This window comes from Haemaphysalis longicornis, unplaced genomic scaffold (assembly GCF_048455015.1).
Source record: "Haemaphysalis longicornis isolate Haplotype H1 unplaced genomic scaffold, Haemaphysalis longicornis Haplotype H1 scaffold_7, whole genome shotgun sequence".
Classification (NCBI taxonomy): Eukaryota; Metazoa; Arthropoda; class Arachnida; order Ixodida; family Ixodidae; genus Haemaphysalis; species Haemaphysalis longicornis.
This window is the reverse complement of record NW_027526422.1, coordinates 19,222,783-19,248,944: the sequence shown is the minus strand read 5'-3', so window position 1 is coordinate 19,248,944 and position 26,162 is coordinate 19,222,783. Positions and strand designations below refer to the sequence as shown.

Sequence of the window (26,162 nt, the reverse complement as noted above, 5' to 3'; positions counted from 1 at the left end):
ATCAACATAAGTGCACATTGTAAGCCTAAGAGGAAGGCATATTTCATGGATTATTCCCCGGTTACGCCTTCAATGGTAACCTCTCGAATGGGCCGCATGTAACCTCGTGTATAAAATGTCCATTTACTATGATATTCTATGCATGTATCCACTCCTTTTGTATATTGTATTGATGAATTGGTTTCTAACCTGTGTATATATATTTACACTTTCCTTTTACACTACGTTTGAAGCTTAAAGGTGCCATGAAGACAAAATACAAGCTGAGTTTATTAGAAAGCCTGCTTAGTCCCGATAACAATGATACCAATATCATCGCAATCTTCGAACAAATAACGGAGATATGAAAGAAAACGTGTGAAGCAGTCGCGACCCCCTAGCCAATTTCCCGCAACTTTTCTATGACGTCACGGAACCTTGTTCGTGCGATTGGCGGCCGCCTAACTGACCTGTCGCGACGACACATGACTGGACGTCTGTAATAGGGCCTCTGGTTCCATTTGACCGCATCACTTGAATGCTAACGTGCAGTTAACGCACTGAAAATTATGTTTTATTGTTGGCCCGTATGACGTCATTCTTGCATATAACACGTCACGGTGGCGCAAAACTGAAAGTTTTTTAAATACTTCTTGCTTTTTTTTTCTTAGAAAACCCCTTTTGTGGCTGTAATGGAGCTGAGTGAGATACTGAATCGTAGTTCTTTCAAATTAAACGAAGATGTATTTTCTCTTCATGGCTCCTTTAAAAAGACCACGAAGCTAAAATACAACTTCGGTTCATTACAACGACTCTTCTGTCCCGATAACAATAACAATTTAGTCGAAAACTTCAAAAAACAATGAAGGTACTAAAGAAAAAATCCCGGGTCATCTCCACTAACGTGAAACCTGGGGAGGGGCGAAGCATGCAGATTATAAGGCTATGTTCAGACTACCGACGCAAGAGCCATATCATGATTTATGGACGTAAAAAAACGGCGTGTCACGCAGTTCGCTGGCTGAGACGTGCAATGACGTCATTCTTAAAGTTATTACAACAGTTGCGGCAACAGTCTGAACCCGGCCTAAGTGTATTCTTGGCGCCTTGGCATTTTTGCCAACGGAGATGAAACCATTGAGGTAGAGTTATACAGCTTCGCTGTAACAGTCTCGTCTTTGAAACACGAATCACTCTAGCTCGAGGCGTAAACTCAATGTCCCGATGTTTTTTTAGTACGCCTTACGTTCTGGCACGAGGCGTAAACGAGTTTCCCGGTGTTTTGGTACCGTGACTACATGAGACGAACGACGATTACGACAACGACAGGAGACGCGAACAGCTTCAGACCCTAAGGGGCTTCGCCCCTAAAAAAACATACGAAGCAGTGGCGACTGCCTAGCCACTTTACGGCAATTTCTCTATGACGTCAGAGAATCTTATTTGTGCGTTTGGCAGCCGCCGGCCGAAGCCGCCGCCAAGAAACATGACTAAGCGATTGTAGCGGGATGTCTAGTTCCGCCTAATCGTCATCACTTGAACGCTAACGTGCAGTTAACACACTGCTAACTATGTTTTTATTGCTGGCACATATTACGTCACTACTGCCCAGATTACGTCACTGTGGCGCGAGATTTGAAGTTTTTCAATATTTCTTGCCTGGTTTTCTTTTCCGTTAAGAAAAACGTCTTTCGTGGCTGGAATGTAGCTGTGTGAATAACCAAAGGCTGGTTCTTTCAAATTGAACAAAGTTGAATTTTGTCTTCATTGCCCCTTGTTACGAATCGGCCAGCGCCGCCGTACTTTCCCGCATCACTCCTCGGCTGTGCGGCGAAGCCAGTACGTGCGCCTTTCTGCCGTCAGGCGCCACCATGTCGGTGACAAGTTTCGACAAGCCCAGTCAGACGCTTCGCTTTCGGCGCATTTCAAAACTTCGGCGGCTGCCGGCGAGGCTCGTCTCAATGCTCTTCAAGGACACAGATGCCCCGCGAACTCAGCGGAGTCCTCCTCTCTCCCCTCTCTCGGACTCAACGTGCGCCGAGGCTACCGACGACTTACGAACTCTGGAAAGAGCGTTGTGTGTGTCTGTGACGTTCGTGGCGTGTTGCCGCTTGTTGGCGTTTTGACCGTTACGGCTTTTGGGTATAAATAGACCCCCGCAAGCGTTGTTAACCATTCCTGTTTGAGCAGCGAATCCATGCTGTTGCTCAGCTCGAGTCCTGTATTGTAACCTCGCCCGTCGGGGCATTGTTCTTTGGCTTCGGCTCACCTCTCGCTATGAAGTAAACAGTTACGTTAGCCTACGGCTTCTGGACTTCTTCACGGCTGCAACAACGGCTGGGCGCTCGCATCATACACGCTACCACTCGTATGTCGGAGGCCACGGAGCTCGGACCGGGTGCCCCTACTCGGTCGTAACACCCTGTAAATGTATCTTTTGAGAGAGAGAGAGAGAGCAACTTTATTTAGTCGCCTGCAGAGCGGTTTCGGACGACCCTCTCACGAGAGGTTCATCCTAGCCGTGACGCGGCCTGGACGTCGTCCCGGCTGGACCCTAGGACCTGCGCCCTTGCTTCCCCGCTCGGGTCGGAGGGAGCCACCGCTCCCGTTCCCCTCTGTGGGGTCGCTATTTTTTATTATCTCTTTTCTGTCGCTTTAGTTGTACGTTGTGCAGTGCCTTCACACGCTCACAAATGAATGCGCAGTTCGCAAGCTCAGCGCCTTCTTCGCCTGTTTGTTGAAGTACACGCGTGCGGTTTGTTGACGCGAATGCCATCAAGCGCAGGCAGTACAGAAGAGTGCAAACCCTTTAAGCTGTAAGCAAAATGTTCCAGGTCGTAAATTTTCCGGAGCGACAGGAACAATTAAGTCGTCTGTGACAGCGTCACCACTGTAGTAGCAGCAGCGTCACTAGCTATGTTGGCCTTTCTTGGGCGGAAGTCCGCGCTTTTAAGGAGAATGCGAAGCAGGCGGACGTGAGATGAAAGCCACGCAGCAACTTTTCATCAATCATGCGGGCGCACGACAGCGCGGCGAACGCGGGCACATGTATAAACAGGGCAGCACGCTCTCTTGCGGAGCCCCACGCTCGGACTACGAGCATATGGCCGGCGGTACGCGGAGAAGAACGAGAGCTGAGCCGGTGATGCTCCCACCACCTAGGTGACAAAGCCGGACAGGTATACATTATGGTGTTCAAATGGACGAACGGTGCGTATACGTCGGAACGGAAACACGTCGGCTGCGCATGCGCAATGTAGCCACCATGCTTGACGATGAAAACAGAAGGACGGGTTAAGAGTAGTCCGAGGCTGTTTTTTCTAAGTGGTGTTGACAATGATCGCGGTTCTTAGAGTGTAAACAAAACCTCGGGAGGCCACTTAAAATAAGGGAAGAAAAATACCCGCACGTGCAGGAATGAAGAATGATACTTGCATGCAGCAACAGGAATAGCGTCTGGCTTGCACTGAACGAACTAACAGGGCGTAGGGAGAACACGATAATAAAAGGAACGGGTAAGGGGAGGGGTAAAATAAAAAGAGGGAAACAATCGCTCGCCAGTCAAGCGGCTGCTCGGCCGCTGGGGAAACCGCGGCAAACGCTCCCCTGGGCGGCCGTCAGGAGAAAGATGGATCGTTTTTCCCACACGGGATATTGTCTTCATTTATTCCTTAAAACTCTGTTCTCATGCACCTATACCTTGCCCTTCAGAACTTTGTGCCGCTTTGTCTATTTCTGCGCCCTCTTCTCTCAACAGTTCCGGAAAGGCCTTTGGGGCACGGAGGCGAGGGATTGGCTTCAAGACGCCGTGCGGCGTGGGAAGTGTAAGTTTGTCCGGCTCCCCGTATCGGTCTTAGCGCAGTCGCCTGAGGCGCATGTTCGCTACGGCAGAGAGAAAAGTTCCGGAACTAAATCGTCGCCTAATTAAAGATTGCAGCGCCACTGAGCGCTTCTGGGTGGCCGAGCTTGATAAGCGTGGGCCTAACAAGTATACTGCGTCATCGCCCTGACAACCAGTGAGCGTGCAGAAAAGGGCAAGGTGACCAATTGAACCTTCGCTCCTCCTTTCGTAGCAGGGGTGTATAGTGCGGAAACACCAAGTTCTGCTTTAGGATTCGAATTTTTGAACAATAAAAAATTAATTTCGTTATTGTAAAATTACGACGTGTCCGTTGGTGTCGTCTGACGCCGTTATGCAGCATAGAAATGGCTCGTAACCACCAAGGAGATACCAATACTATCAGAGAGGAATATCTGCAGACGTTGCGGTCTTCTCACAAAAGTAATTAGTTAGCGATACATAATTTTTCAACAAACAAAGCGGTCGTTTTTCTTCGAAAACCAAGAAAAGGTGCCGTAATGGCTTTAAAAATTCTTATTCAGTTCAAATTAAAAAAAAAATGTTTGTCATTTACTGCAACATTAAGACATTTTCCCGGGCTAAATGCCGTCGAGGCGAAGCACCACTGCTGTTTTTTCGAACAAGTTTCTGTGGTAAAGACGATGTAAATACACGGCCCAAAAAACATCACACACCGTACGTTACACAGACAGCATCGTCTCGTGGGTCCTTTTTTCCCTTGGTCGCACATGCGTTTATTTCATTTTCTTTTTTTGCGATGTCCAATTCTTTTCAGTTTTTTTTTTCTACAAAAAGATTGCTTTCCAAGAGCAGCGAAAAACTGAGCTAAGGGCCGACTTTTTTCCCACCGCCCAGCGCTCGTGTCTCAGTGTTCCTGCCGTCGCCTTCGTCGCACGGGCCTTTCGATATTGGAGCCGAAGCACAAAGAGATCTGCTTCCTTTAGCCTTAGGTAACAAGGCGGAGCCAATAGCGAGCGAAACTATCCGGGCGACGACACATAAAAGATCGCCTTTCCCGCTCGTATTTCCTGGTCACATTTCCGAACGAACATACCTTTTTTTTCTCTCTCTCTCTTTTGTATACAGATGAACGGCATACAAGAGAACCGAAGGGGGAAAAAATGAACTCAGGCGGAGATTTTTCTTTGTGCAGCGTTCGTGTAATACAACCGGGTATTTGACAGAGCCCGAGCAACCCTCACGAATCCGCGTATACCTTTGGGCAATTTGGAGCGGAACAGAAAAGTGGTATTCACGTCGTGCGCGCAATCGCGTGCTGCCGTGTGGTAGGAGTACACTTCGAAAGATGCGAGGTTCAAAAGATTCAAAAGCAGGATGATAAGAACCCAACTCTCTATATGTGAAGCGCATGGGAGCGGATCAAACAAGGCCTCAGGTCCGCATGAATGTGCGTCTGTTTTCTTTTCGACACAAAAAAAAGGTCCACGCGTGACGCTATAAATGAAAGGCACAACGGCGCTAAAAGCCGCACTTTTAAAAGCTACACGTGCTGCATTCGTGATGCAGTAAACCCTCGTGACGATGTGCCCGTACAGAAAACTGGCTTCGTTATAAACGATATTTTGTTAAAAGCGGATATCGTTTGCACGCAATACACTGAACTGGGGACTATGAAACACTTGGAATAAAGCGCTATCTCGAATAAATCGACTTCGTTACAACGAAAATTTACTGCTATAGCGTCGAATCGATTGCACACCTGGGGCTAGCATTATTAGCGGCACGTAGAAAGATTAATAGCGGGATATCGCTTCTAGCAACTATTATATGCCAATACTACCAATACCGTCATGTGCGCTAGTGGGAAATAAGTGTGGTGGGCTCTCGCGGTTTCACCGAAATCAAAACTGAAATCAAGACTACCGCTTGTGGTGCATGCCGACAATTTTATAATCTCAGCTGAAGTTTGTGTCCCTTAAAAAACATGCACCCAGAAAATGCTTCCGCATACAACGATTTTGCCTTTACTAGTGCCTTCCTTGATGCTTGTATAAGAAAGGCCCTTACACAAGCTCCGCTTCCACCATTGACGGTTTGTGACGTCACAAATGGTAGTGGGGAGAAAATGAAGGGGCCGACTCCTGTTTTTCACGTTTTTTGCTATTTTATGCGCTTGTAAGTTACTGCTGCTGATAAAGGGTATACATTTATATTCAGGGCACTTTAGTATGTATACCGATATAGGTGGACTTACTTTTACAGTTCAGCGTCTGTTTAATTAGGTTTTCTAGCTTTGTCCACAACATACATACATGCATCCCACGTTTATTTAATTACTACTTGTATATGTGGCCCGGGTTTCTTACGTCTCTTATGTAACTCAGCTCAACTGGGTGTTTATGATCTATTCCACTGATAAATTTCATTTGCGCGTATCGGTGCATTTAGAGTATGTACACGAATCAGGATGTTGCGGCGAACCATGCATTGGGTTTGTTTATTTGTGTTTTGCTTTTGCCGCCCGGCTGCGCCGGTCTGTGTTATCGGTGTTGTGGGTGCCAAGGGAGGCGCGTGTTCCGTTCTTTCTTTCTGTGCCGCATGTGTTATCTCTTCTGATAGGGAGAGCGTTCCGAACTAACGCGAACGGCCTAGAATAATTTTCGTTGATCTGCAGTGTTCTGGATACAATTCGACTATTCCAGAAACCCTCGCGCCGAGTGACAAATTCCCGCTGAGCAGATGCCGCGGCATTCGAATCGCCGACACCAGTCTACGCACGTCATTTTGTTGACTGCTGTTTCGCAGCCTGTGTATTCTTTGAGTTGTTAGGGGAGCACAAGTTCGCTCCAATAAACTTGTCTTTTTTCTTTAGGACAGCTGCGTCGTCTTTGGCTACGTGACAATATCACCTATATTGCGCCAAGCGTGCTCGTACGTCTTGTCAGTTCATTGCGTTCGACCCCTTACGCTCGGCGAAGCAACGAAAGTGCAGGTTCCACGATATTTGTGTTCTTCTGCCGGCCTTCTCTTATTTGGGATGTTAGCGCTGTGCAGCGAGTATCTTTACATCCCTTTGCTTCATTTCCGGCTAGAGTCGCCCATTTCTTCTACATTAGCCGCCATTCTATTTTTTTTTTTTTCACAAGCGCTTTGCGACAAGCAAACTCGTGCATTCCCATCCCTGCTTTGCAACTATACAGGCATCCTCAGGCGTTCAAACTTGAAACTGCAAGAATGTGAAAGCACAGGGCCAACTTTACTTCAACGATTTGTTGATTTTCCTCGCAGCCTCCAGGCGAGATGAGACCCTGTGAACCTTTTGGGCACACATTTTGCTCCTCTGTACGTTTTAAATACGTACACATCTCAGTACAGGTGTGCAACTGCCGGTTACAGCACAACGTTTTGTACAACGACGTTTTAGTTTTGTTTATCATCGTGTTTCTCTATATGTCGCGATGTAGTACAATGCCTTGTTTTTGCTCCCCTCCTCTCTATTTTTTTTTTTCGCTCTTTAAACTTCGTTCACTCTCGTATGAAGTAGCAAGCCCTGTCATTAGTGGGGCTGACTTGTCACTGTCCATTAAAGCGTCCTCTCTCTCCTTTTGCCCCAATATAAGCTGGTACCTGTGTTTCGCAAGTTTCAACACGCCGAAGCAGGTGTGCGCTCGAGCGATACGGTGTTCACGTCGCGTGTTTTTTTTAAGACTGGTATTTTTTTATTACACAGTGTCTTCTTTTTCTTGTATTTTCCTTTTTCCGCCCTTTTAAGTAGCTGCAAGATGCGGCAACTTGTTGCGATAAGCCCTGGGGGCCTTTAATATCCTTTGTTGAGTGAAAATAAACTTGCTTCCTTTCAAAACTGTTCCTATGGTTCGAACACTTTATTGTGGTTAGTGCTACATACTAATTTGACGCTGTTTTCACTGTAATGTTTCAATGTTGATGGTATATTTTTATCATTATTTTTTTACTATTCATTATGGTATACCATGTATATTTTTATGTGTGCTTGTGAATGTGTAAATGTATTAGGAGTACTTATTTGCGTTTCATTTTGTTTCTGTGCCAGAAAACAGTTTGTTTTAAGCTGTTCTGCCAGCCTTGATTTTCTGCATCTGCGTATTTGCTTGGGTGGAGGGAGCCTGTCAAGCTGGTTTTTCCAGCTTTTTTTCCTTATCTCCCCTCATCAAATGGATGAAAATAAAGGCATTATTATTATTTTTTTTACCTGTTTTTTTATTACCTGTACCCAGGCTCCGCCTGTGCTTTATTTCTGTCATCTTCACTACTTCAACTTGTGTGTGTCTTGTCGCTTGTTTGTTTCTTGCTATGTTTCTTGTATTTTGTTTTCATGTAACTACCCGTGCGCCAGCACTCAGGCCTCTGGCTGTTCCTGGGCACGTAAATAAACATGATTGATTGATTGATTGATTGATTGATTACGTGTTAGCGCGCGGCATTCGCTCGAGATAAGGTTTCGTGGAAAGAGTAATAGGCGGCGGCAGTGCGTACCTTTCCGTCGGTGGTGCATACTTTCACACCTGTCAGGGTCACCAGGATGAGCACCGTCCGCTTTGAAGGCGAAGCCTGCGTGAAAAACGTCAAAAGTGAGAAGGAAGGGCCGGAGTGACTGAAGAGGTTCGTTCGCGTAAACGGGAAGAAAATAGACAAGGACATGAAAAAGACAGCTTGGAGAAATCCAGTGGCCAACACATTTAATTGTATGTAGGATAGAAGACTTAAAACGTGCGTGCGTGCGTGTGTGTGTGTGTAGGCATAATATATATATATATATATATATATATATATAAATATATATATATATATATATATATATATATATATATATAGAGAGAGAGAGAGAGAGAGACGCTAACTGTTCTTGTGTATGCATTCACTGTATCCACATTACCCATCTACACTTCGTTTTTCAGAATGTGTCTGATCGTTCTTTTATAGTGCACCACCCAAGAAGGTCTAGTGCTGTTGGCGGCCCTTTCAAATTAATACATCGCACCACCCATGGACTGTTGTCTCGACAAGAAGGCCGTCTTAATTCTTTGGGTGCCTTCGTGCGTCTACCAGCCAGCTTCTTGTCTTTTGTGCATTTAAATATTCGGAGCAACCATTGAGGGAGAGAAATAAAGCTCGGCAGCGATAATCGTACGTTTGATTAGAGTGTTGTCTGCATGCCCAGCTTCACCAATTACCACTGCTGGATGTAGACTTCTATTTCAGTAAAGATTTCGCAGCCTCAGCAGTCTCTACAATGCACTCATTGAACACAACAAGGATTTCTAATTGCTGAAATGGAAATTCGTGACACCTATCGTTTGCAAGCTTTACTACCGCACACGACCTTCCAAGTCATTCGAAAAACACTGTGTCCCGCCTCTTCGATTTATACGTTCCGGAAAGCCCTATAGAAGTTCGAAGAGACCACTCGGAAAGGGAGCGCCATAGGAATGCACATAAAAAATCGTGGCCCATCTCCACAAACGTGAAACCTGGGGAGGGGCGAAGCATGCAGTGCAAAAGTGTATTCAAAGATTGTAAGTCGCTCTCTTGTAACCCGGCGAGCGCTCATTAAGCGCCGGAGAAACGTCGGTGGGAGGGGCAATCGCGCATTTGCTGAGGCGGTGGCGCCCTCTCTTGCGTTGAACCGGATTTAAGCAATTAAATGAGAAAGACTGGCCGTAAGTTGTCTTCATGTCACACGCTGCAGTATGCTAAGCATGCTTTACAGGAGAAGACCTGGCGTTCGAAAACAATTTCGGGACGGAATTTTGAGACGGACCCGCCGCGGTGGCTCAGTGGCTAAGGCGCTGTGCTGCTGAGCACGAGGACGCGGGTTCGATTACCGGCTGCGGCGGCCACGTTTCTGATTCAGGCGAAAAGCAAAAACGCCCGTGTGTACGAGATTTCGGCGCACGTTAAAGGTCCCCGGGTGGTCAAAATTAATCTGCAGCCCTCCACTACGGCGCGCCCCATCGCCTGCGTTGCGTCGGCGCGTTAAACCCTACAATCAATCAATAAATAAATTTCGAGACGGAGGGTATGAAATGTTTCTCTACGTCTCGGCGGGCTATACTGCCTAGCGTTCAAAGATAATCTGCAATCTTTACTAGAAAAAACATGGTGGGGGGGGGGGGGGGTCCCATTGTTCACAGGTGCCTTACAAAACGGGTGCCCGGTGTGTTGTTTTAGTCCGCGTTTTTTCCCGTGGAGATAAAACGTTCTAGCGCGAGGCATTCGCAAACGAGTGTCCCGGTGTTTTAGTACCGTGGCTACATAAGATGAGAGCAGACGCCGACAGCTCTAGCCCCTAAAGTGCTTCGCCCCTAATGGTTGAGACCGTGCAGTCCTCGCGCAGCCCGGTAGCGATAATCGAAGAGGTCTGCTAATATGGCAGTCGGCGAAGTAACCTTTTGACATTCCCAAATTTATGGCCTGTCATCGCGCAAGATGAGGCACCTATATGACACAAAAATCCACAACCGACGTGTAAGATTCTGTACGTTCCGTGTCACGCACAAGTCACGAGTCACACGAGAACTCCATTACCCTCGATCCGACTCGTTCGTCTAGTAGAATGCATCCACACTCTTAAATACAAAATAAGCATTTCCCCCGCCGCAAGACGGTTCCAGCTAAGTCAATCCACTAGCACTTCCTTCACGCGGCTCGTACTCCATCGGAGACAGGTGCCGTCAGCGAACGCTGCCACAAGCAGCGACGCGAGGAGAGAAGTGTCACCGCTGTAAGTATACGCGTTACAGTTTGTCCAACGCTGGGACAGTTGCAGTTTCGCCGTGGCAGGCACGCTTTTTCGCTTTTTCATCTTTGACATTCCACCAACTGCTATAAGCGTCATATACCATATATATATATATATATATATATATATATATATATATATATATATATATATATATATATATATATATATATATCGAGTCCACCCATCTCTGAACCGGGATAAAAAATATAAGCCACCACTGAAGTAAGTTGATAGAAAGAGAGTCGCCATGGGCAATAGATCAAACGGAAAGGCACTGCGCACGTTATGAGGAAGCTGCGTCGGCTCCCGCCTACGCAAGACGGACGATTTATTCTCGGCTTTAATTTATGTAATCTCTTATTACAAAAAAAAAACAAATATTGCCTTAATTCGCGCGAATAAGCACCTTATCGTATTATACCTTAGCTTATCGTATATCAGCTTAGTTTATAACTTGTCTTAGCTTATCTTATAAGCTCACAACTTATCTCAAACATCTAGCATAGGAGGTCCCGCCTGCGGTTCGGAAACCTTGGGACCTCCTCCTGTAAATTCCCCCTAATGTTAATACACTCTTGTATTTTTCTGAATAAATTTGAATTTGAAAAAAAAATTGAACCGAATTACTATAGCATTTAAAAATGCAACTATCTTGAAATATATACAAACGTTTGTGCCTGCGTAGTGAACCTCTATGACGTGAATCGCTGTACCTTCGGCACAGTTTCGCGCTCGTAAAACGAGGAATAGCCTTTAAGACGTCACCATGCACGCGAGCACAAATGCATATAGGTTATATAAAAGAAAAAAAAAAAGAATCAACCGTGAACTTTTCCATAGCCTCAACTATACTAGTATAGTTGAGGCTATGTTCAGACTCGACACCAGAGCTATATCGTGATCTATGGACGTAAAAAAACGGCATGTCACGCAGATAGGTTGGCTGAGGCGTGAATGGACATCATTCTTTAAAGTTATTACTGTTATGCCTCTTTATTACTGTTATTAAAGTTATGCCTCTTCTCCCGGTCCTGTGTACCAGCTTACTGGCAGCAGCTATCGTCGTCTCGTGTCAAGGGCGAAGCCTTTATATGTGGGTGTATGCACAGCTTACTCATCTGATGCAACGACGCGCTGTATGTGGCGGGCGTTAGCCAACGAAACGGCTTCTAACTTGTGGCTTCAAACTTGGGCAAGGCCTATCCAAGAATACAAGCCCGTTTCACGATTTTCAAAAAACTTATATGACTCTGCCATCTATATGGTTTGAAATTTAGGCCACACGAACATGAAATCAAAAGGCCTACCCGAGTTTTTGAAAACTTGTATGACTCTTTATAATCTAAGCTTCCATCTAATCGGGTAAATGTCGGCCCTAAAATATAGTCATTAACTGGAAACTTTTAGACAGTGAGTTATCCTAGCGCAATAAGCGACGGTGAGTATCACATACAGGTATGAGAACATCGTGAGCTCAAAATGCGGTTGCATGCCGGCGGTGCACACATCCGCGGTTCTGAGAGACGCCAGAGGGGACGTATTAATTTAGACAACCTAGGATTCCTCTAACGTACGACAAAATCTTGTGCATACGGGTAAGAACATCAAAAGCAAAATTATATACCAACTGAAAGAGCAAGGGAAAGAACTGTGTTAGGCGTCGCACTTCGAGATTCGAGGCGAGTAGCTCGGATTAGAGGACGAACACGACGAACGCGCAAGCATACGAGCTCCCTCGCCTCTGGGCTATGCGGCTTTAGGCTGTCTCGTTTACATCCATTCCCGCGCTGTTTTACAGCACGCCGCACGTATTTCTCTCATATCCATGCACCTCATCGTATTTCATACGCGGCTGCAATATCCCCGCCCCGTATTTGATGTCACCGGGGGCTTCTTTATTGCGCTGTCGCGCGAGTAACGAGAGTGCGTGTCGAACAACAAGCAAACACGGGAAATCTTTGCCGCACGGCCATCAGCGACAAAAAAAAAAAAGTAAAAGTAAAAGTATGTGAGCTTAAAACGAATATGTGAGAACAGCCCACTAACCATAAATTGTGCTCTCCGTCGTGTCACATAGAGCCACAAAATGGTAATGAAAGTGGAGCGAGATCAGAGTAGTAAAACGTGATATACAGACACGCCGAAGTTTGGAGATATCAATTTCACTTCTATCTACGCGTGGGCGTTACGTGCTTTTTTATCTCCTTGTTTACTGTTGCATTTGTTTGTTTATTAATAAAGCGAGCGCTCATCTTCAGGTTAAAGAATTCAAGAAGAAAAAAACGGGGGAAGAGACGGGAGATCAAAACTGCCTGGAGCGAGAACTCGACTAAAATAGATGCATTCTGCGGATTGAAATCTTGCCGTTTCGGAGCCTCGGGTATCGTTGCCTTTTCGTCTCTGCAGCTCGCATCTCGACGCGATAGCGCTCTCGGGAAAACGCTGCGAGCAGTATGCTACGGTTCTCGACGTATTGCGAGGACTCTCAGTGCACGCTCGTTCATGTATATGTATACGGCGCGCGCAAATCCCGGCATATAAATAGCCAAGAATGGCCCGCTTTGTTCCCTCATTTTTGCCGGCCTTCTTCTGCTCCAGCTTTTTCGCTTCTTGCGCGCTTCATACACACGTGTGCTCAGGATATTTCGTCGGCTTCACCATTCTGTTGAACTTGCGCTCCTTATCCTCGCAGCGTTCCGCACCAAGGGTCCGAATCAAGTTTGCGCGGAATCCAATTATTCAGCGAACGAATCTAGCGCGACGATGAGACACGGCTCCGCGAGCACTTTCGTGTCTCCCGAATACGGAGGAAGGAAAAAAACTTAAGATAGCGTCGGTAATGACGAACAAAGCCCCCTTAGCCCCCGCGACGTCCGCTTTGTACAGCACCGATGCTAAGGAGGTACCTAGATGACGGGTAAAAAAAGAAAAAAAAGCCTGCGCAACAAGAGTTAGTAGTTAACTCGCTGTCGCGGAGGCAGGATGATCTAGATTAGCAATCGTGTAACTTGTTTCCCATCGCCGCGTCTCATCCCGTGTTTCGCAATAAAAAAATGCGAATCTCCGTTCGATCGTGGCACTCATCGTTCCCTCTCCGACGTCTGTCTAAACATGAGACATTGTTTCTTCGGAGACGTCTGCCAGCCACGTGCACTCGTAAACAATACGTTTTCGGCGTCGGCCCCAGCAGTTGCCGGGGCGTGGGCGCTTGATGTCTGTCGGCGAAGAGGAGCAGCCACACGGAAGAGTGCCCACGTGGAAGAGGCCAACGATACAGAAGTCGTTGTCCTTGCGGTCTAAAAGCACGGTGCTCTGGGTGCGCTCTAACCTGCAGACGTCAAGGTAGACGGCTTAAAAAATAAGACTATTTAGACGTCCAAAAACTTTCGGCTTTCTTGCTTCGCTGTAAATGAGGTGATAAGCAAAAGCACTCGACGTTCAGGCCTATAAAAGGATCTAATGTCGCAGTAGTATATAGGCCTCTATTGATTGATTGATTGATTGATTGATTGATTGATTGATTGATTGATTGATTGATTGATTGATTGATTGATTGATTGATTGATTGTGATGTTTAACGCACCGATGCAGCGCAGGCGATGAGGCGAGCCGTAGTGGAGGGCTCCGGATTAATTTTGACCACCTGGGGATCTTTAACGTGCGCCGAAATCTCGCACACGCGGGCGCGTTTCGCTTTTCGCCTGCATCAGAAAAGCGGCCGCTGCGTCCGGGAATCGAAACCGCGTCCTCGTGCTTTACATATATATACCTGCCGCGCTCACCGCGTGTTTGCTTGGAGGGGCAATCAGGCGAGTGAAAGTTTTGCAAAGCCCAACTGGATTAAAATGCAATACTTGTGAGAGTTTTGGTTTGGGCTAGTTGGTAGCGGTAATGCATGATTTCGAGTAGCGCAAAAAAAGAAAAAAAAAACCGACAGAGGACACATGAAGGCGACTGGCACAAGCGCCTGTGTCCTGTGCCTCTGTGTCCTCTGTCGTTTTTAGATGCGAAGCATCTCATGCTCGGGGCTGTGTCGCCCCCTCTCTCGTTGTCGTTGTCCGCCGTCCGCACTCTACTGTGCATGCGCGTCTCTACAGCCCCGTCAGCGTTTGGGCTGATGTCAGCGCAGTCCACTATAAAAAGAAATAGTTACGCGGCGCCCGGTTCCGACCACACGACTCTCTGGACGCAACGGAAGGTACGTGGCGCTCTTCCCACTGCTCTCCAAACCGAGACGGGAGCGTATACGAACGCGCCTTATGTCCTTCACTCATTCAAACTATATACGTCAAGAAGCTACTGATACAACGAAGGCACGCAAAGCTGAACGTCAAAGGAAACGACGAACTGAAAACTAATGGGAACTTCAGTCGACCCCATGGCTGCTTCGCATACTACTCAGGGTTCCCCTACGGGAAGATGGTGTAATTTTTTTCTTTTGCGCTACTCGAAGTCATGGAATACTTGTGAGTTAAAAAACCGTTAAAGAATAGACAACCAAAAATGCATTTGATTATTGAACATTAATGTACGTACCGGCGCTGCTGGAGTTGCCTTGGAACGCTATGTAGCCAAGCAATTAGCACAATTTTAGACTGCTATGCCGTTTTAATCATGAGCTGTCTACTCGGCCGTTTACGCGAAGCATTGGAACGAGATTAAAGACGGTTGTGGCCTATAGTATCTTTTTATTACAATGCATTCGCATGCACCCACTGAAGTTGCAACTGTTCAATGGGATAACGCATGCACGTATACTTTATGTACGCGTGATGGGGTGTCTGCTCCGCAGATTTCAATGTTTCGCTCAAAGTTCCCTCACGTCAGATACCTAGTTTAATGAAGCTTAAAGACAACTATACGTTGCTGTACCCTTACTTTTGCGCGGTATCATTGTACAACTATGCAAGGCACAGAATACATGACAAAGCGCCTGTCCGGAATCCCAACATCCCCCTTCCCCAAAATAATATGCTATTGAACAAAAAATGGCGTGCTTCGGTCTGATATGGTTCGTACACTGTGTTATATAATTAGGTAATAAAACATGGAAATAATTTGTATTATCTATTCCATTTGTCTAAGGTAGTTAAAATCACGCAAATCTAGAACAGTTCAAGCGGATTCTATTCGCAGTTAGAGGCTGAATAATGTAAGGAAACCACGCTCCAAGGAAGTCCGCATTACACTGGGCGTTATACCGCGGCAAACCGATAACAAGGTAGCCGAAAGTGGCAGTTTCTCTCTCCGGTACTTTTAAAAATTAAAATACACGCGAATAAAATATTTAGCAATTACGGCACAGGAATAAAGAAATACGGAAAAAGAGTCGCAGAACCTGCTGCAGCGCATAACATGACCAGACCGTCAAAGTGGAACACGAGGTAAAGGAAGAAATGAGATCATCATTCGGTCGGTCAGCATTTACCACCCACGCGTTTGAAACGCGTCATTACGGCAGCGTGTCTGAACATTTACGTACACGCCAAAAGTGGATATCAATCAACCGAGAGCACGAGAGACAGGCGGACGCATACGCGCGCAAGCACCGGCGCTCAGTGTGTCTTTAAGTTCAATTGCGGGTGCTCCAGCGAGTGACTTCACCCCGAGCAGGACCGCCCTCACTCTCCCTTGCCTCTTGTTCCACCCATTAGCCCACTCAGCCGCGCACCGAGCGAAAGAGAAGAGAGACAAAGGCGGACGCGAAGCAGAAAGGGAGACAAGCTGCTGCTACCGCATAACGATTAGGCCGTCCAATCTAGCGAACAAGGCCGTCGATGCCGCCGCGTGCTCTGTCGTTCGCCAGCGGGATCTGGTACGCGTAACAAATCGATGCCTCTTGTGAACACGAGGCGGGAGGGGGAAGGAGGAGGAGGGCATCTAGGGGGGCTCGACGACTCGCGTGCGACGACGGCAACGACTCTTCAATGCCATACCAGAGACGCCCCGCTTCTCGCGGTGACTCAGCAAACCGAAGAACTTAGTTCGTCGAAGCGGGGGAACACTCTGCACCGTCGCTGCTGCTGCTGCCACGTCATCTTTCATGTTTTGCCTGCTGAAGCGGGCGCTTGGGTTCTCCATTATAGAGGTGATGAGGTAGGCTGTTGGATGGGGATTCGGATGCGGAGGGTGTGGATTTATGCAGCAAAAGGTAAATTTGGGCAGTTGGTTTGGAATCACGAGGTAACAGCGCAGGAAACGAGGCGAGGTTCTTTCCTTTTAACACGGAAGTGTTTTATGCCCAGATACACAAAGATTTCGCTGACGTCATATCCGTCACGGAAGTGACGCCATGACAACGGAGCAAGCGGCCTGTAAAGGGTGCACCCCTGCACACAGGGTCTGCTTGCGGGGAAGCAACCTTTAGTACAAAAGAGTACGTTATACTCAGGGTTGTTCGCTTTCTGGTTTTATATTTTAAAACGAAAGTGTTTTATGCCGGTATACACCAAGATATTTCACTGATGTCGTATCCGTCACGGAAATGACGCCAGTACACCTTTTCGGGAGCTACCCGGCAGCAGGACGTCGCTCGCCAAGCACACCCACAAGACAGCATCCTACCCGCAAATCATGCTCAGCAGTAGATTTCACTGCCCATTTCACTTTCGTGTTTTACCGATTCCTATGACAGAGAAATCAACCACGTTTTTTTTTTCTTCTGTTCCTCGTCTCATTCCCGGCGCTGTTAACTGATGTGGATTTATGCCCGTAGAAGTCCAGTTGAAAAAACGGAAACGTAAGCGTCGTGATTAGTGCGCCGCAAAGTGATATGACGACGTTCCAAACAGAAACATTTAGCATACGAATTTGCACCTGCGTTCATTCGAACTACAAAGCGCACAGCGTTTCCTGTATCGCTGGCGCTCCTTCTACTTGCCTCCTGGCGTAAGACACGCGTCGTAAAATTTACAATGGGGCCGCTTCTGCTTCTTATCTTCTTCCTTTACATGGTTCTGAATGAAGGTAAGGAGAGAAGTAATGTTGTATTCGCGACGGAATTGCACTTTCTGCTCCAGCGCTCTATACCCCTTGACCCCGTGGGTCTGCTTTGCCACAGCTCACTCTTTCCACCAATTTTCTCTCGCACGGAAGAAAATTTGACGAAACAACGAAGCGCGTCATATGAATTGACTCAAAACACTTGACTGGAGCTGTGGAAATGCGAGCTTGCATTAGGTAATGCCACAGCGCGGACCACATTTTCCCCTTATAGCAATTTTTCCTTTTGTAAAGGGAAAGGTCGGTGCATCGTTATGGAAAATAAACATCAAAAACAAAAAGCAGAGCAGCCTTAAAGGAGGGATGTGGAATGAGGAAAAAAATAAAGCCGTTCCACTCAATGTGAAAGCTGTCGGAAGTGCAGAGCAGTGATTCGCCATAACGGTCTGTGGCGCCTTTGTCCGTCCACTTTTACCAGTTATGACGCTCTCCGTCGCCCTGTGTCATTCCTCTCCTGATGAATTTAACGGCGGTATGTCCAACGCATTTCAAATTTCCCGCCTTCGCAGTGCTTGCGTGCCCCCTGCCTGAAACTGCACCAGCGGGAGCTCTGTTCTTTTTGTGCTTGCTTTTCCTCCCGCACGTGCCGGCGTTGCACTGCCACTTTTTTTTTTTTTTTCGCTTACTATTATAAAAACCAACCTAACGAGCGTTCTTAACTTAATGAACGAGAGCGCTGCCGGTTAATGACGTATATTTTGCCTCAAAGGTACCTGCAGTTTTCTTTGCGCCAAACAACGGGATGTCTGGCAAGCGCCAGCGGTTCACGAGTTTCTAACTCTTAGACTATAAACCGCTTGGCTTTCGAAGCTTCTGGGTCACGCCGTGACGACAGCCGCTACGACGGAACGCCGTGTGGCTCTACTTGGGTCCAACGAGCTACGACGACAAGGCGAACCCCTAAAGTGCTCGGCACTTAAAAAATACACAAGGTTGCGCCCGGTGGGCATTATCATTGGCCTACGTCGCCTTTGAGACAGCAATGCTCGGACACTCAGATGCAGTGTGGTAAAGCAACCCCACGTGTACTCTTTCGGCCTGGGACTGAGCTACAGCAGTCAGATTTCCTTGAGACCCTAATCGTTCACGCGTAAAACCACCCACGAGAGTTTTCGAAACTCGAAAGGCTCTGAAAGATCCAGGCGAAAAATATTTCACATGTTCCCGACTGTTAAGCTAAAGCTAGTTGATAATACGTCTCAATCTTTCGTGGTGTTTCCGCGTCACCAGACCCCCTCCAAACAGAAGAACACCGAGAGCTGTTCCTGAAGTCGGACTCCCGGTCAGCGAAGCGGTACAAAAAGAGCGCCTCCCGCCCGTCGGAATTTACGGCCGGAGACTCTGGACCCTCCCGAACAGCAACACATCATGTCGCCCACTCCACTGACCCTAACTTAGCTCCCCGTCCTCCCCGTTACTACCGAATTCCAGCCATGCAGTTCTTCCATTCCACCAGACCACACGAGGAGTCCCTCATCGTTATCGCAGCCCAGATTATTCACGTAGGGGAAAGAAACACAGCGGAGAGATCCCCATCCCGTGGCTCAGAGAGTTTTCCCGCACATAACGAGATAAATAAGCCCCCTCTTTCAGTTCTTTTTTTCTACTTTCTGAAGACCGCACCCTCACATATCCTCTTCCCACTGAACCCCGCCACGTTCCTTCATTTCGTCTCATACTTAGGGTTTCATACTCGGGGACGCCCCTCTCAGGGCGCTCTAATCGGTCCATAACCCCGATCTTTTGCACGAAAAAAAAAAAGGGGGAATGCATAACGAATGCTGGAAGACGTCTCTCTCGTTTCTGTTTCCGTAAGTGCAGCCAACTGGAAAAGGAAAAAAAAAAAGACACGCACCACGCGCGATGATTAGCTGCTTCGGTGCTGCCACTCCCACCGGCAGCCACACGTCGGTCATGCTGCGCATTCAAATGAGGGGCCATTATCGAAGACATAGCCACAACTGCGTGCAGAACGATGAAGAGCAAAATACGTGCGGGCAAGGAAAGAAAACCTCAGTTCCTTCCGCACAAATTGGCAACGGCCTTCGCGCGAGAAGAGACAAGCCTACCGAGGAGACGAAATCCCGGATTTGCAAGATGCTCCCGCACTAAACCGAAACCCGAGTTCTTGCGCAATCCTTTTCGCCATTATCGTGGAGCCTGAGATATAGCGATTGCAGGCGTGTAACTTTTTACTCGAAGGACGTGGAAGACGGGGGTGGTCGCAAGTCGCAAACTCACCTGTTAAGTTTTTGGCATGGTGTAAAGCGTTCTAGCAAATAGGCTTACTCCTGAGATAAGCAATGCTGTCAGTTGCGAGACACTCCGACCTTATTAGACCTACACACACAATTAGTGTAAACGGGCTTTGCTGCTTATATAATCAGCTTGCTCAAATTACTCACGTAGGCCTCAGTACATGTCCCTAATCCACGTTTCAAAGTCGAAGGCCACAACGCATTGACTAAGTCCCCCTTTAGTTAGCTGGAGCCAAAAAATCCCAGACCAGAATCGATCCAATTTTATTTTTCTTTCTGGCGCCGTCTGCTATCTGTGAAATTATCGCTCGGTAACGCCGACGCCGGCCTTCCTCTAATAGGACAATGAATGCTTTCACTCTGAAAGGAAGCCTGCCTAGCGAAAAACGTTGTTGTTTTTACGCTATGATACAAGCCACACGATAAGAATCAATCAATCAACCAATCTATGAATTTTTCAGCAGTTGCCACCTTGCAGACTAAAATAGCTTTGAATATAGAGGAACCGAAAAGTAATCCTAGGTTAAATTATAGGCCTAAAAAGGAACTAATTGAAAGGGAATAAACGTTTATAGAAGCAGTTTTATCTCACTCTTAAAGTACGTAGATGTTGCCTCCTTTTTATTTGCGTTCGAGTAGGCCAGACGCCTTTAGTGCTCGCAGTAATGCCATTAAAGTAACGCTAGACGATAACGTTTACAGCCGGTTAAAACGACAAGCAGACGGTCGTCACGCGATTCACTAAGAGCCTTTTTAAATAGGGTTGATACAAAAGCCAGTCAGATAGGAGACTAGAGCAGAAAAAGAAAAGCTCGCTCTAAAATGAAAAAAAAAAAAAAAATAGCGCGGATGCCTACTTAACTAACGTAGGTTTCTGACTTCGCAATTTTTAGCGAAGCCAATTGCTTCTGGAGTGCAGTAGCGCCTAATCCTTGCAACCCTCGCACCCATACGCGTGCAGACGTATACAAACCTGCCCCTACAACAAAAGCAAGAACAAAAAAGTGCGTATTAAGGCCGGAATGGCAGCATTAAGGATGCGTATGCTTTTGAACTCCTCTGCACAGATTAACGAAGAAGACAGCAACTCAGCCAGCGAGAAAGCGCCCAGCCCAGGGGGTTGCCCGAAAATTCAATTTCGATCGAAAGCCGACCGAGAAGATAAGAGGCCGTGACGCATGGCCGACGTCGCTAATACGCATACAATTGAGACAAACGATATGGGCTTGAGATTTGCTCTTAGCTTCCGCTTATCGTAATTTGCAGGAGCGCGAGTGGGAGAGCCGAAAGGCCTCGCGCGAACGCTTATCCAGGGAAGGTGTACACTTGGCCTGTCTCCAAGCGATGCCCACTACGGATATGCAGCAAACCCGGGGACTCGTGTGGGCGCACTGCGATTCTGGCGCCTGAAGATGAATTCGTCTGAAGTCCAAGACGTTGAAAGCAGCTACATCGATAAGGTTATACTGCGTGTACAGTCAGTTGGCGGAGGATTTTGGTTTCATGTAACCTTTTGGCGAGGGTTGTTGGAGAAGTAGGGTGCACACTGGTGCCCCGTTAAAGCGCACTAAACGAGGATACAAGAACGTACACCAGATCGAGAATACCACCTTGCTGAAAACTTTAGAGTGAACCGACCACGCTGAGGGGTTCAAGGCGATAATTTTCAAGTCGGAATAAAGCTTAACGTTAAAATATAACCTCTACCGAACAAAGACAGTGCAACCACAAGCTTTCAAGACCCGCACAGATTTTCAGTGTGAACAAATGACATGCGTACAACATTTTAAGCGCAGTGCGTGCCTCTACCATATTAAAGACAACGCTTTTGAGTACCTGGTACGATTTTAACTTCTTGTCAACCAGAATGCATGACAGGTCGACAAGGAAAGTAGCCACGTACGAAATTTCCACGAAAGCCAACAGTATTCACGTAGTTACTATTCCTCTAAAGGAGCCATGAAGACAAAACACAAGTTTGTTTTATTCGAAAGAGTTCGTGTTTTATAGTGCTTCCAGCGCTTGTGGATGCAAACGATGTTTTATTCACTGAGAAACTAATCAATTTACGTTAACATTTTAATTTTCCCGCTAAATCGTGTTTTCGTGGTCTGCAATGACATCACAAGAACCGACCGCTCTGTAGCCGATTGGAAAGCCTTGTATACCGTTAGTGATCCTAGATGGCGCCACCATACCGTGGCAAGCCATTTTCTGCCTCTAATTTGTTTTTTACCGTATTTGAATCTGACTTGTTTTTGTTCAGGGAGAAAATAATCGTTTCGTGAAACAGAGTGCTCGCTCGACAAATATAGTCACGTAAGACACCGGTGCTTGCGTCAATTGGCCTGTCTCGTCGAAAACTACCCCAAAGCCCCGCAGTCCTGTGCAGCTAAACCAAGCATAGTTCGCGCAGTACCAACAGCAGTACGCACCGGTACTTCTATGTTTACGTGTGCCTTCGTAACTTCCACTGTCGGTCCCACCATTCTTACTGCTTTAAAAAGAATGTGGCCTAAATTTAAGCGCAAATAGCTCGTTCGTGAAGCTGATAAGCTCTGCCTAATAATTTGCGTTTGCTTTTGCCGGCCTCCGCCAATCGCAGAGCTGGCTGGTATGACACCATAGGTTCTGTTGCGGGAAATGAGCGAGTGGGTCGCATGGCCATTCCCTTCTTTCCTAATTATGTAGCTTATTTGAGCGAAGTTTACGTTAAAAGTGGTGTCAGTATGATTCTAACGAGGCAGTCTTCTGGATGAACCAAACTTGTGTTTTGTCTTCATGGCTACTTTAATTAAGCAGCACATGGTTCACGGACTTAAGGTACTTCGTACATTCTTGCGGAATAGATTGTAAAATGCTAGAACACTCTCCAAAGCGGTGTTTAAAATGGTGAAGAGGACAATTATCTCACATTCTACGGTGTACTCATACGTAACAGCTCCGAGGCAAGCCAACGCTGAACAATCGCGTAACGCCGAATTTTAGCTATTTATCTGGTTACAGTCCCTGGCGTATTTTCTCTCTTTCTGTTGAGTGCGGAGGCTACTATAAAAAAGGTAAGGAAAGACAAAGTCGGAAAGAAAGAAAAAGAAGAAAAGAAACGTCAGACGCGTGTTTGTCTCTGTAGAGCGTGCTTCTTGCCTTGCACGTAAGCTATGCAGTGAAGCCAAGAACCAAATTATCTGAAGGGTGCGCGCAGCGCCGGCGATAAATGCTTTCATTATTTCTGTTGTGACTGGAAGAACTTCTCAAGCTATATAAATATACATAACAGAGCAGCAGTGCGTGATTTTCTCGTCGCAGTAGATGCAAATTCAAATTTCTGCTGCCCTTGTGTTGCTATTTTCTTTACAGAAACCATCAAATGCATTTATTGCTGCAACCGAAAAGAAGTTGGGCAATAGCCGCGACATCGCTTTAATGGCAAAATTCAAAAGCGCAATACACACCCAGATGGAGAAAGAGAGAAAAATCTTTTGGGCAAACTTGTAAGCTGTCTCATGGGCGTAGAGCAACAATGTTTGGCTGCGATATTTTGTGGCTACCTAAACTAAATATACTAGATGCGAATGATGACTTTGCTCTAAAATCATTCGAGATTTTGAAAAAAAAAAGTTTAAAATACGTTTCAGGGCACCTTTGAACCATTTTACAAACCGGAAGCGCCTTTGCGACAGTAACAATGAAACAGCAGATGCAAAGGCGCTCATAATTGCCAAGTTTTCCGTTGCACTTTATGTATTGATTATCCCGGCTTGTCTTCACGCGCCAAGGGCTTTAAGAAATGCTGTGAGCACGACGCCCTAGTTTGGCCCACGAAATATTTTTCTTCAATCAGTGGGACGTCTTCGTCAATTGTGCGACTAAACATTGTGCGACCTGCCGGCAGGAGCAGGAACGTTATGGGTCGTGTTTCAGGCCTCGTGTGGGCCGCTGCACCTCTCTTGTTTTAGACTGGCCCTACACCAAAGAGGGCCAGCCAATTATTTCTGCGAGTCGATAGGAATCGTAATTAGCAACTGGATAGTTATAGATAACACCAGCAACCATTCAGGAGTAATTATCACGAATAGCAGTCACCAGAAAACCGGGAATAGTAACCTGAAATAGTTATCCGTTTCATAAGGCTACCGCGTACCTCAGGGTCACCCCATAAAAAAGAGAGGTTATTTCCGGACCAATTAGTTACTTCTTATCATTTGCGACGTCTAGTCGTAAAGGCCTTTGAATGAAAAAAAAGACCGTAGACCTATTTCAGATGTGTGTAAAAGTTGATCATGCTAGTCCGTCGGTATTTAGAAGAGTGAGCAGTGTGAAAGTACGCATGAATGAATACAATTTTGGGAGTCAGGTATGAATTCATCACAATTAGATTTTAATGAAGATAGCTAGCAAATGTTTAAAATTCGGGCGTTTAATGCGCCGAAGTAGTGGGCTACAGGTTAATTTAGGCCACCTAAGGGTCCTTAACGTGCACCGAAATCTCAGATAGAAAGAGGGCATTTCTTGTGTTGTGGTCGGACGGTATCAGGGAATAAGGAAACGTGGGAGTTTTGAGGGGCGCACAATCAGTGAGCGTGGAAAGAAAAAGCGGGGAGGCGAGCACGAATAGTTTCTGTTCTCTATTGACATCGCTTCTGATGGAGGAGAAAAACAAGAACACCCGTGCGTAGGAGATTTTGGCGCACGTTAAAGATCCCCAGGTGGTCAAAATTAATCCGGAGCCCTCCACTACAGCTCGCCTCATCGCCTGCGTTGCGTCGGCGCGTTAAACCTCGCAATCAATCAATCAATTAATCACTCACTCACTCACTCCCTCCCTCCCTCACTCACTCACTCACTTACTCACTCAATAAATAAATAAATAAATAAATAAATAAATAAATAAATAAATAAATAAATAAATAAATAAATAAATAAATAAATAAATAAATGTATTGACATCGATAGGGACAAGTTGCCGGTATGAAGTATTCTTTCTCTCCCCCTAGCTTTCTCTCTTCTTTGAATATGGCTTTGAAGATGTGAATATCGAGAATATAGGTACCTCGCAGAGAGTGAGAGCCAGAGAGAGAGAGAGAAAACGTTATTGTCTAAACAGCCCTACTCCGGGCCGTCGTGCCACCGTCTCTTCACCAGGAGACGGCCAGTCCGTAGAATTCCCAGAGTCCCTCACTAACACGAAGGCAGTGGGTCGCCAGGAGTAGCAACCCTAGTCAATTGACGTTCCGTCAAATCTTATGGTGTGGCAGGAAGGCCAAAGCGCAGAATTCTCGGACGGAGGCCACGTAACTCCGTTAAGCACAGCAAAGAAAACACATGGACAAGGACCAGACAAGGACTAGCGCTGGTCCTTGCCTCCCACGTCCTGTTTTCTTTGCTGCGCTTAACGGAGTTATAATGGAGTACCAACTAGCTCGTACCCATACGTCGCCAGGAGTTCTTACGTCAACACTATGCCCACCACAGCGTAGATGTCCAGTACGTCTACGCTGGCTGAACCCGAGTAATGGCGTGGACGTACCGTTTTAAGATGTCATGTTGCACCAATGGGAATTGCTTCAAAGTTGTGAGAGCGTGGGACGTGATCCAGCTTCACACAACATTTTCTTTCATTAAATGTATAAAAGGAGGTGTCGGCTAGTGTTGGCGGCCCAGCCACCCACCTTTTTGCTTTTGACATGCACACGAAAATCCGGACAATTTTTGCCACGAGGGACTTGTCGAGTGTATCAAATGCGACGGCCCCGCTATTCCCGTCCACTAGCGGAGTTCAGCGCGTAAAAGCGTTTCAGCCTCACCGCGCAAACTGGCGCGGGAAAGGAAGTTATGCGGTGCGTCCAACCGGAACCAAACGCGAGAAAACATGAAGGAAGAATGAAGAACTTGACGGAATGTCGCACACTTCCCGTTGAACTTTATCTTTCAAAAGTATTTCTCTGCCTTCTTAGCGTTTTCATCGGTTCATTTATTTATTTACTCGATGAACGTAAACCCTTCCGTCGGCGACTTATCCCCGCGCACCCGGAAGTCACGGCGGAAAAACGGTATATTTAGAACGAGTAGAATAAGTTTGCTATGCCGGGTAACAAAATAAAGAAAAAGTAACGAGGTCGACCGAAATGTGACGAGAAGGGATTAAAAGTAAAGCTGGAGCAGCACAGAAAATACTACTCCTGGAAACATAATAAGAGAGGAAAAAGTATGCGCAATAAGGTCGTCATCGAGAGATTATATACTATTGAACGAGTAATAGAGAGAGAAAAAAAGCGAACGATCGAGCGAGAGAGAGAGAGAGAGAGAGAGAGAGAGA

At 46.6% G+C, this 26,162-nt stretch overlaps 1 protein-coding gene across 3 annotated transcripts in view; it reads right to left on the bottom strand.

The window, feature by feature from the left end:
* LOC144144663 (uncharacterized) overlaps positions 1-26,162 on the bottom strand; it is a 185,304-nt gene that overhangs the window by 115,049 nt on the left and 44,093 nt on the right. For all 3 annotated transcript variants that reach the window (XM_077676192.1, XM_077676189.1, XM_077676190.1), the window contains one exon: positions 8,318-8,392. In XM_077676192.1, the coding sequence (XP_077532318.1) occupies positions 8,318-8,392 (75 nt within the window). The remainder of the gene's footprint in view (positions 1-8,317; positions 8,393-26,162) is intronic.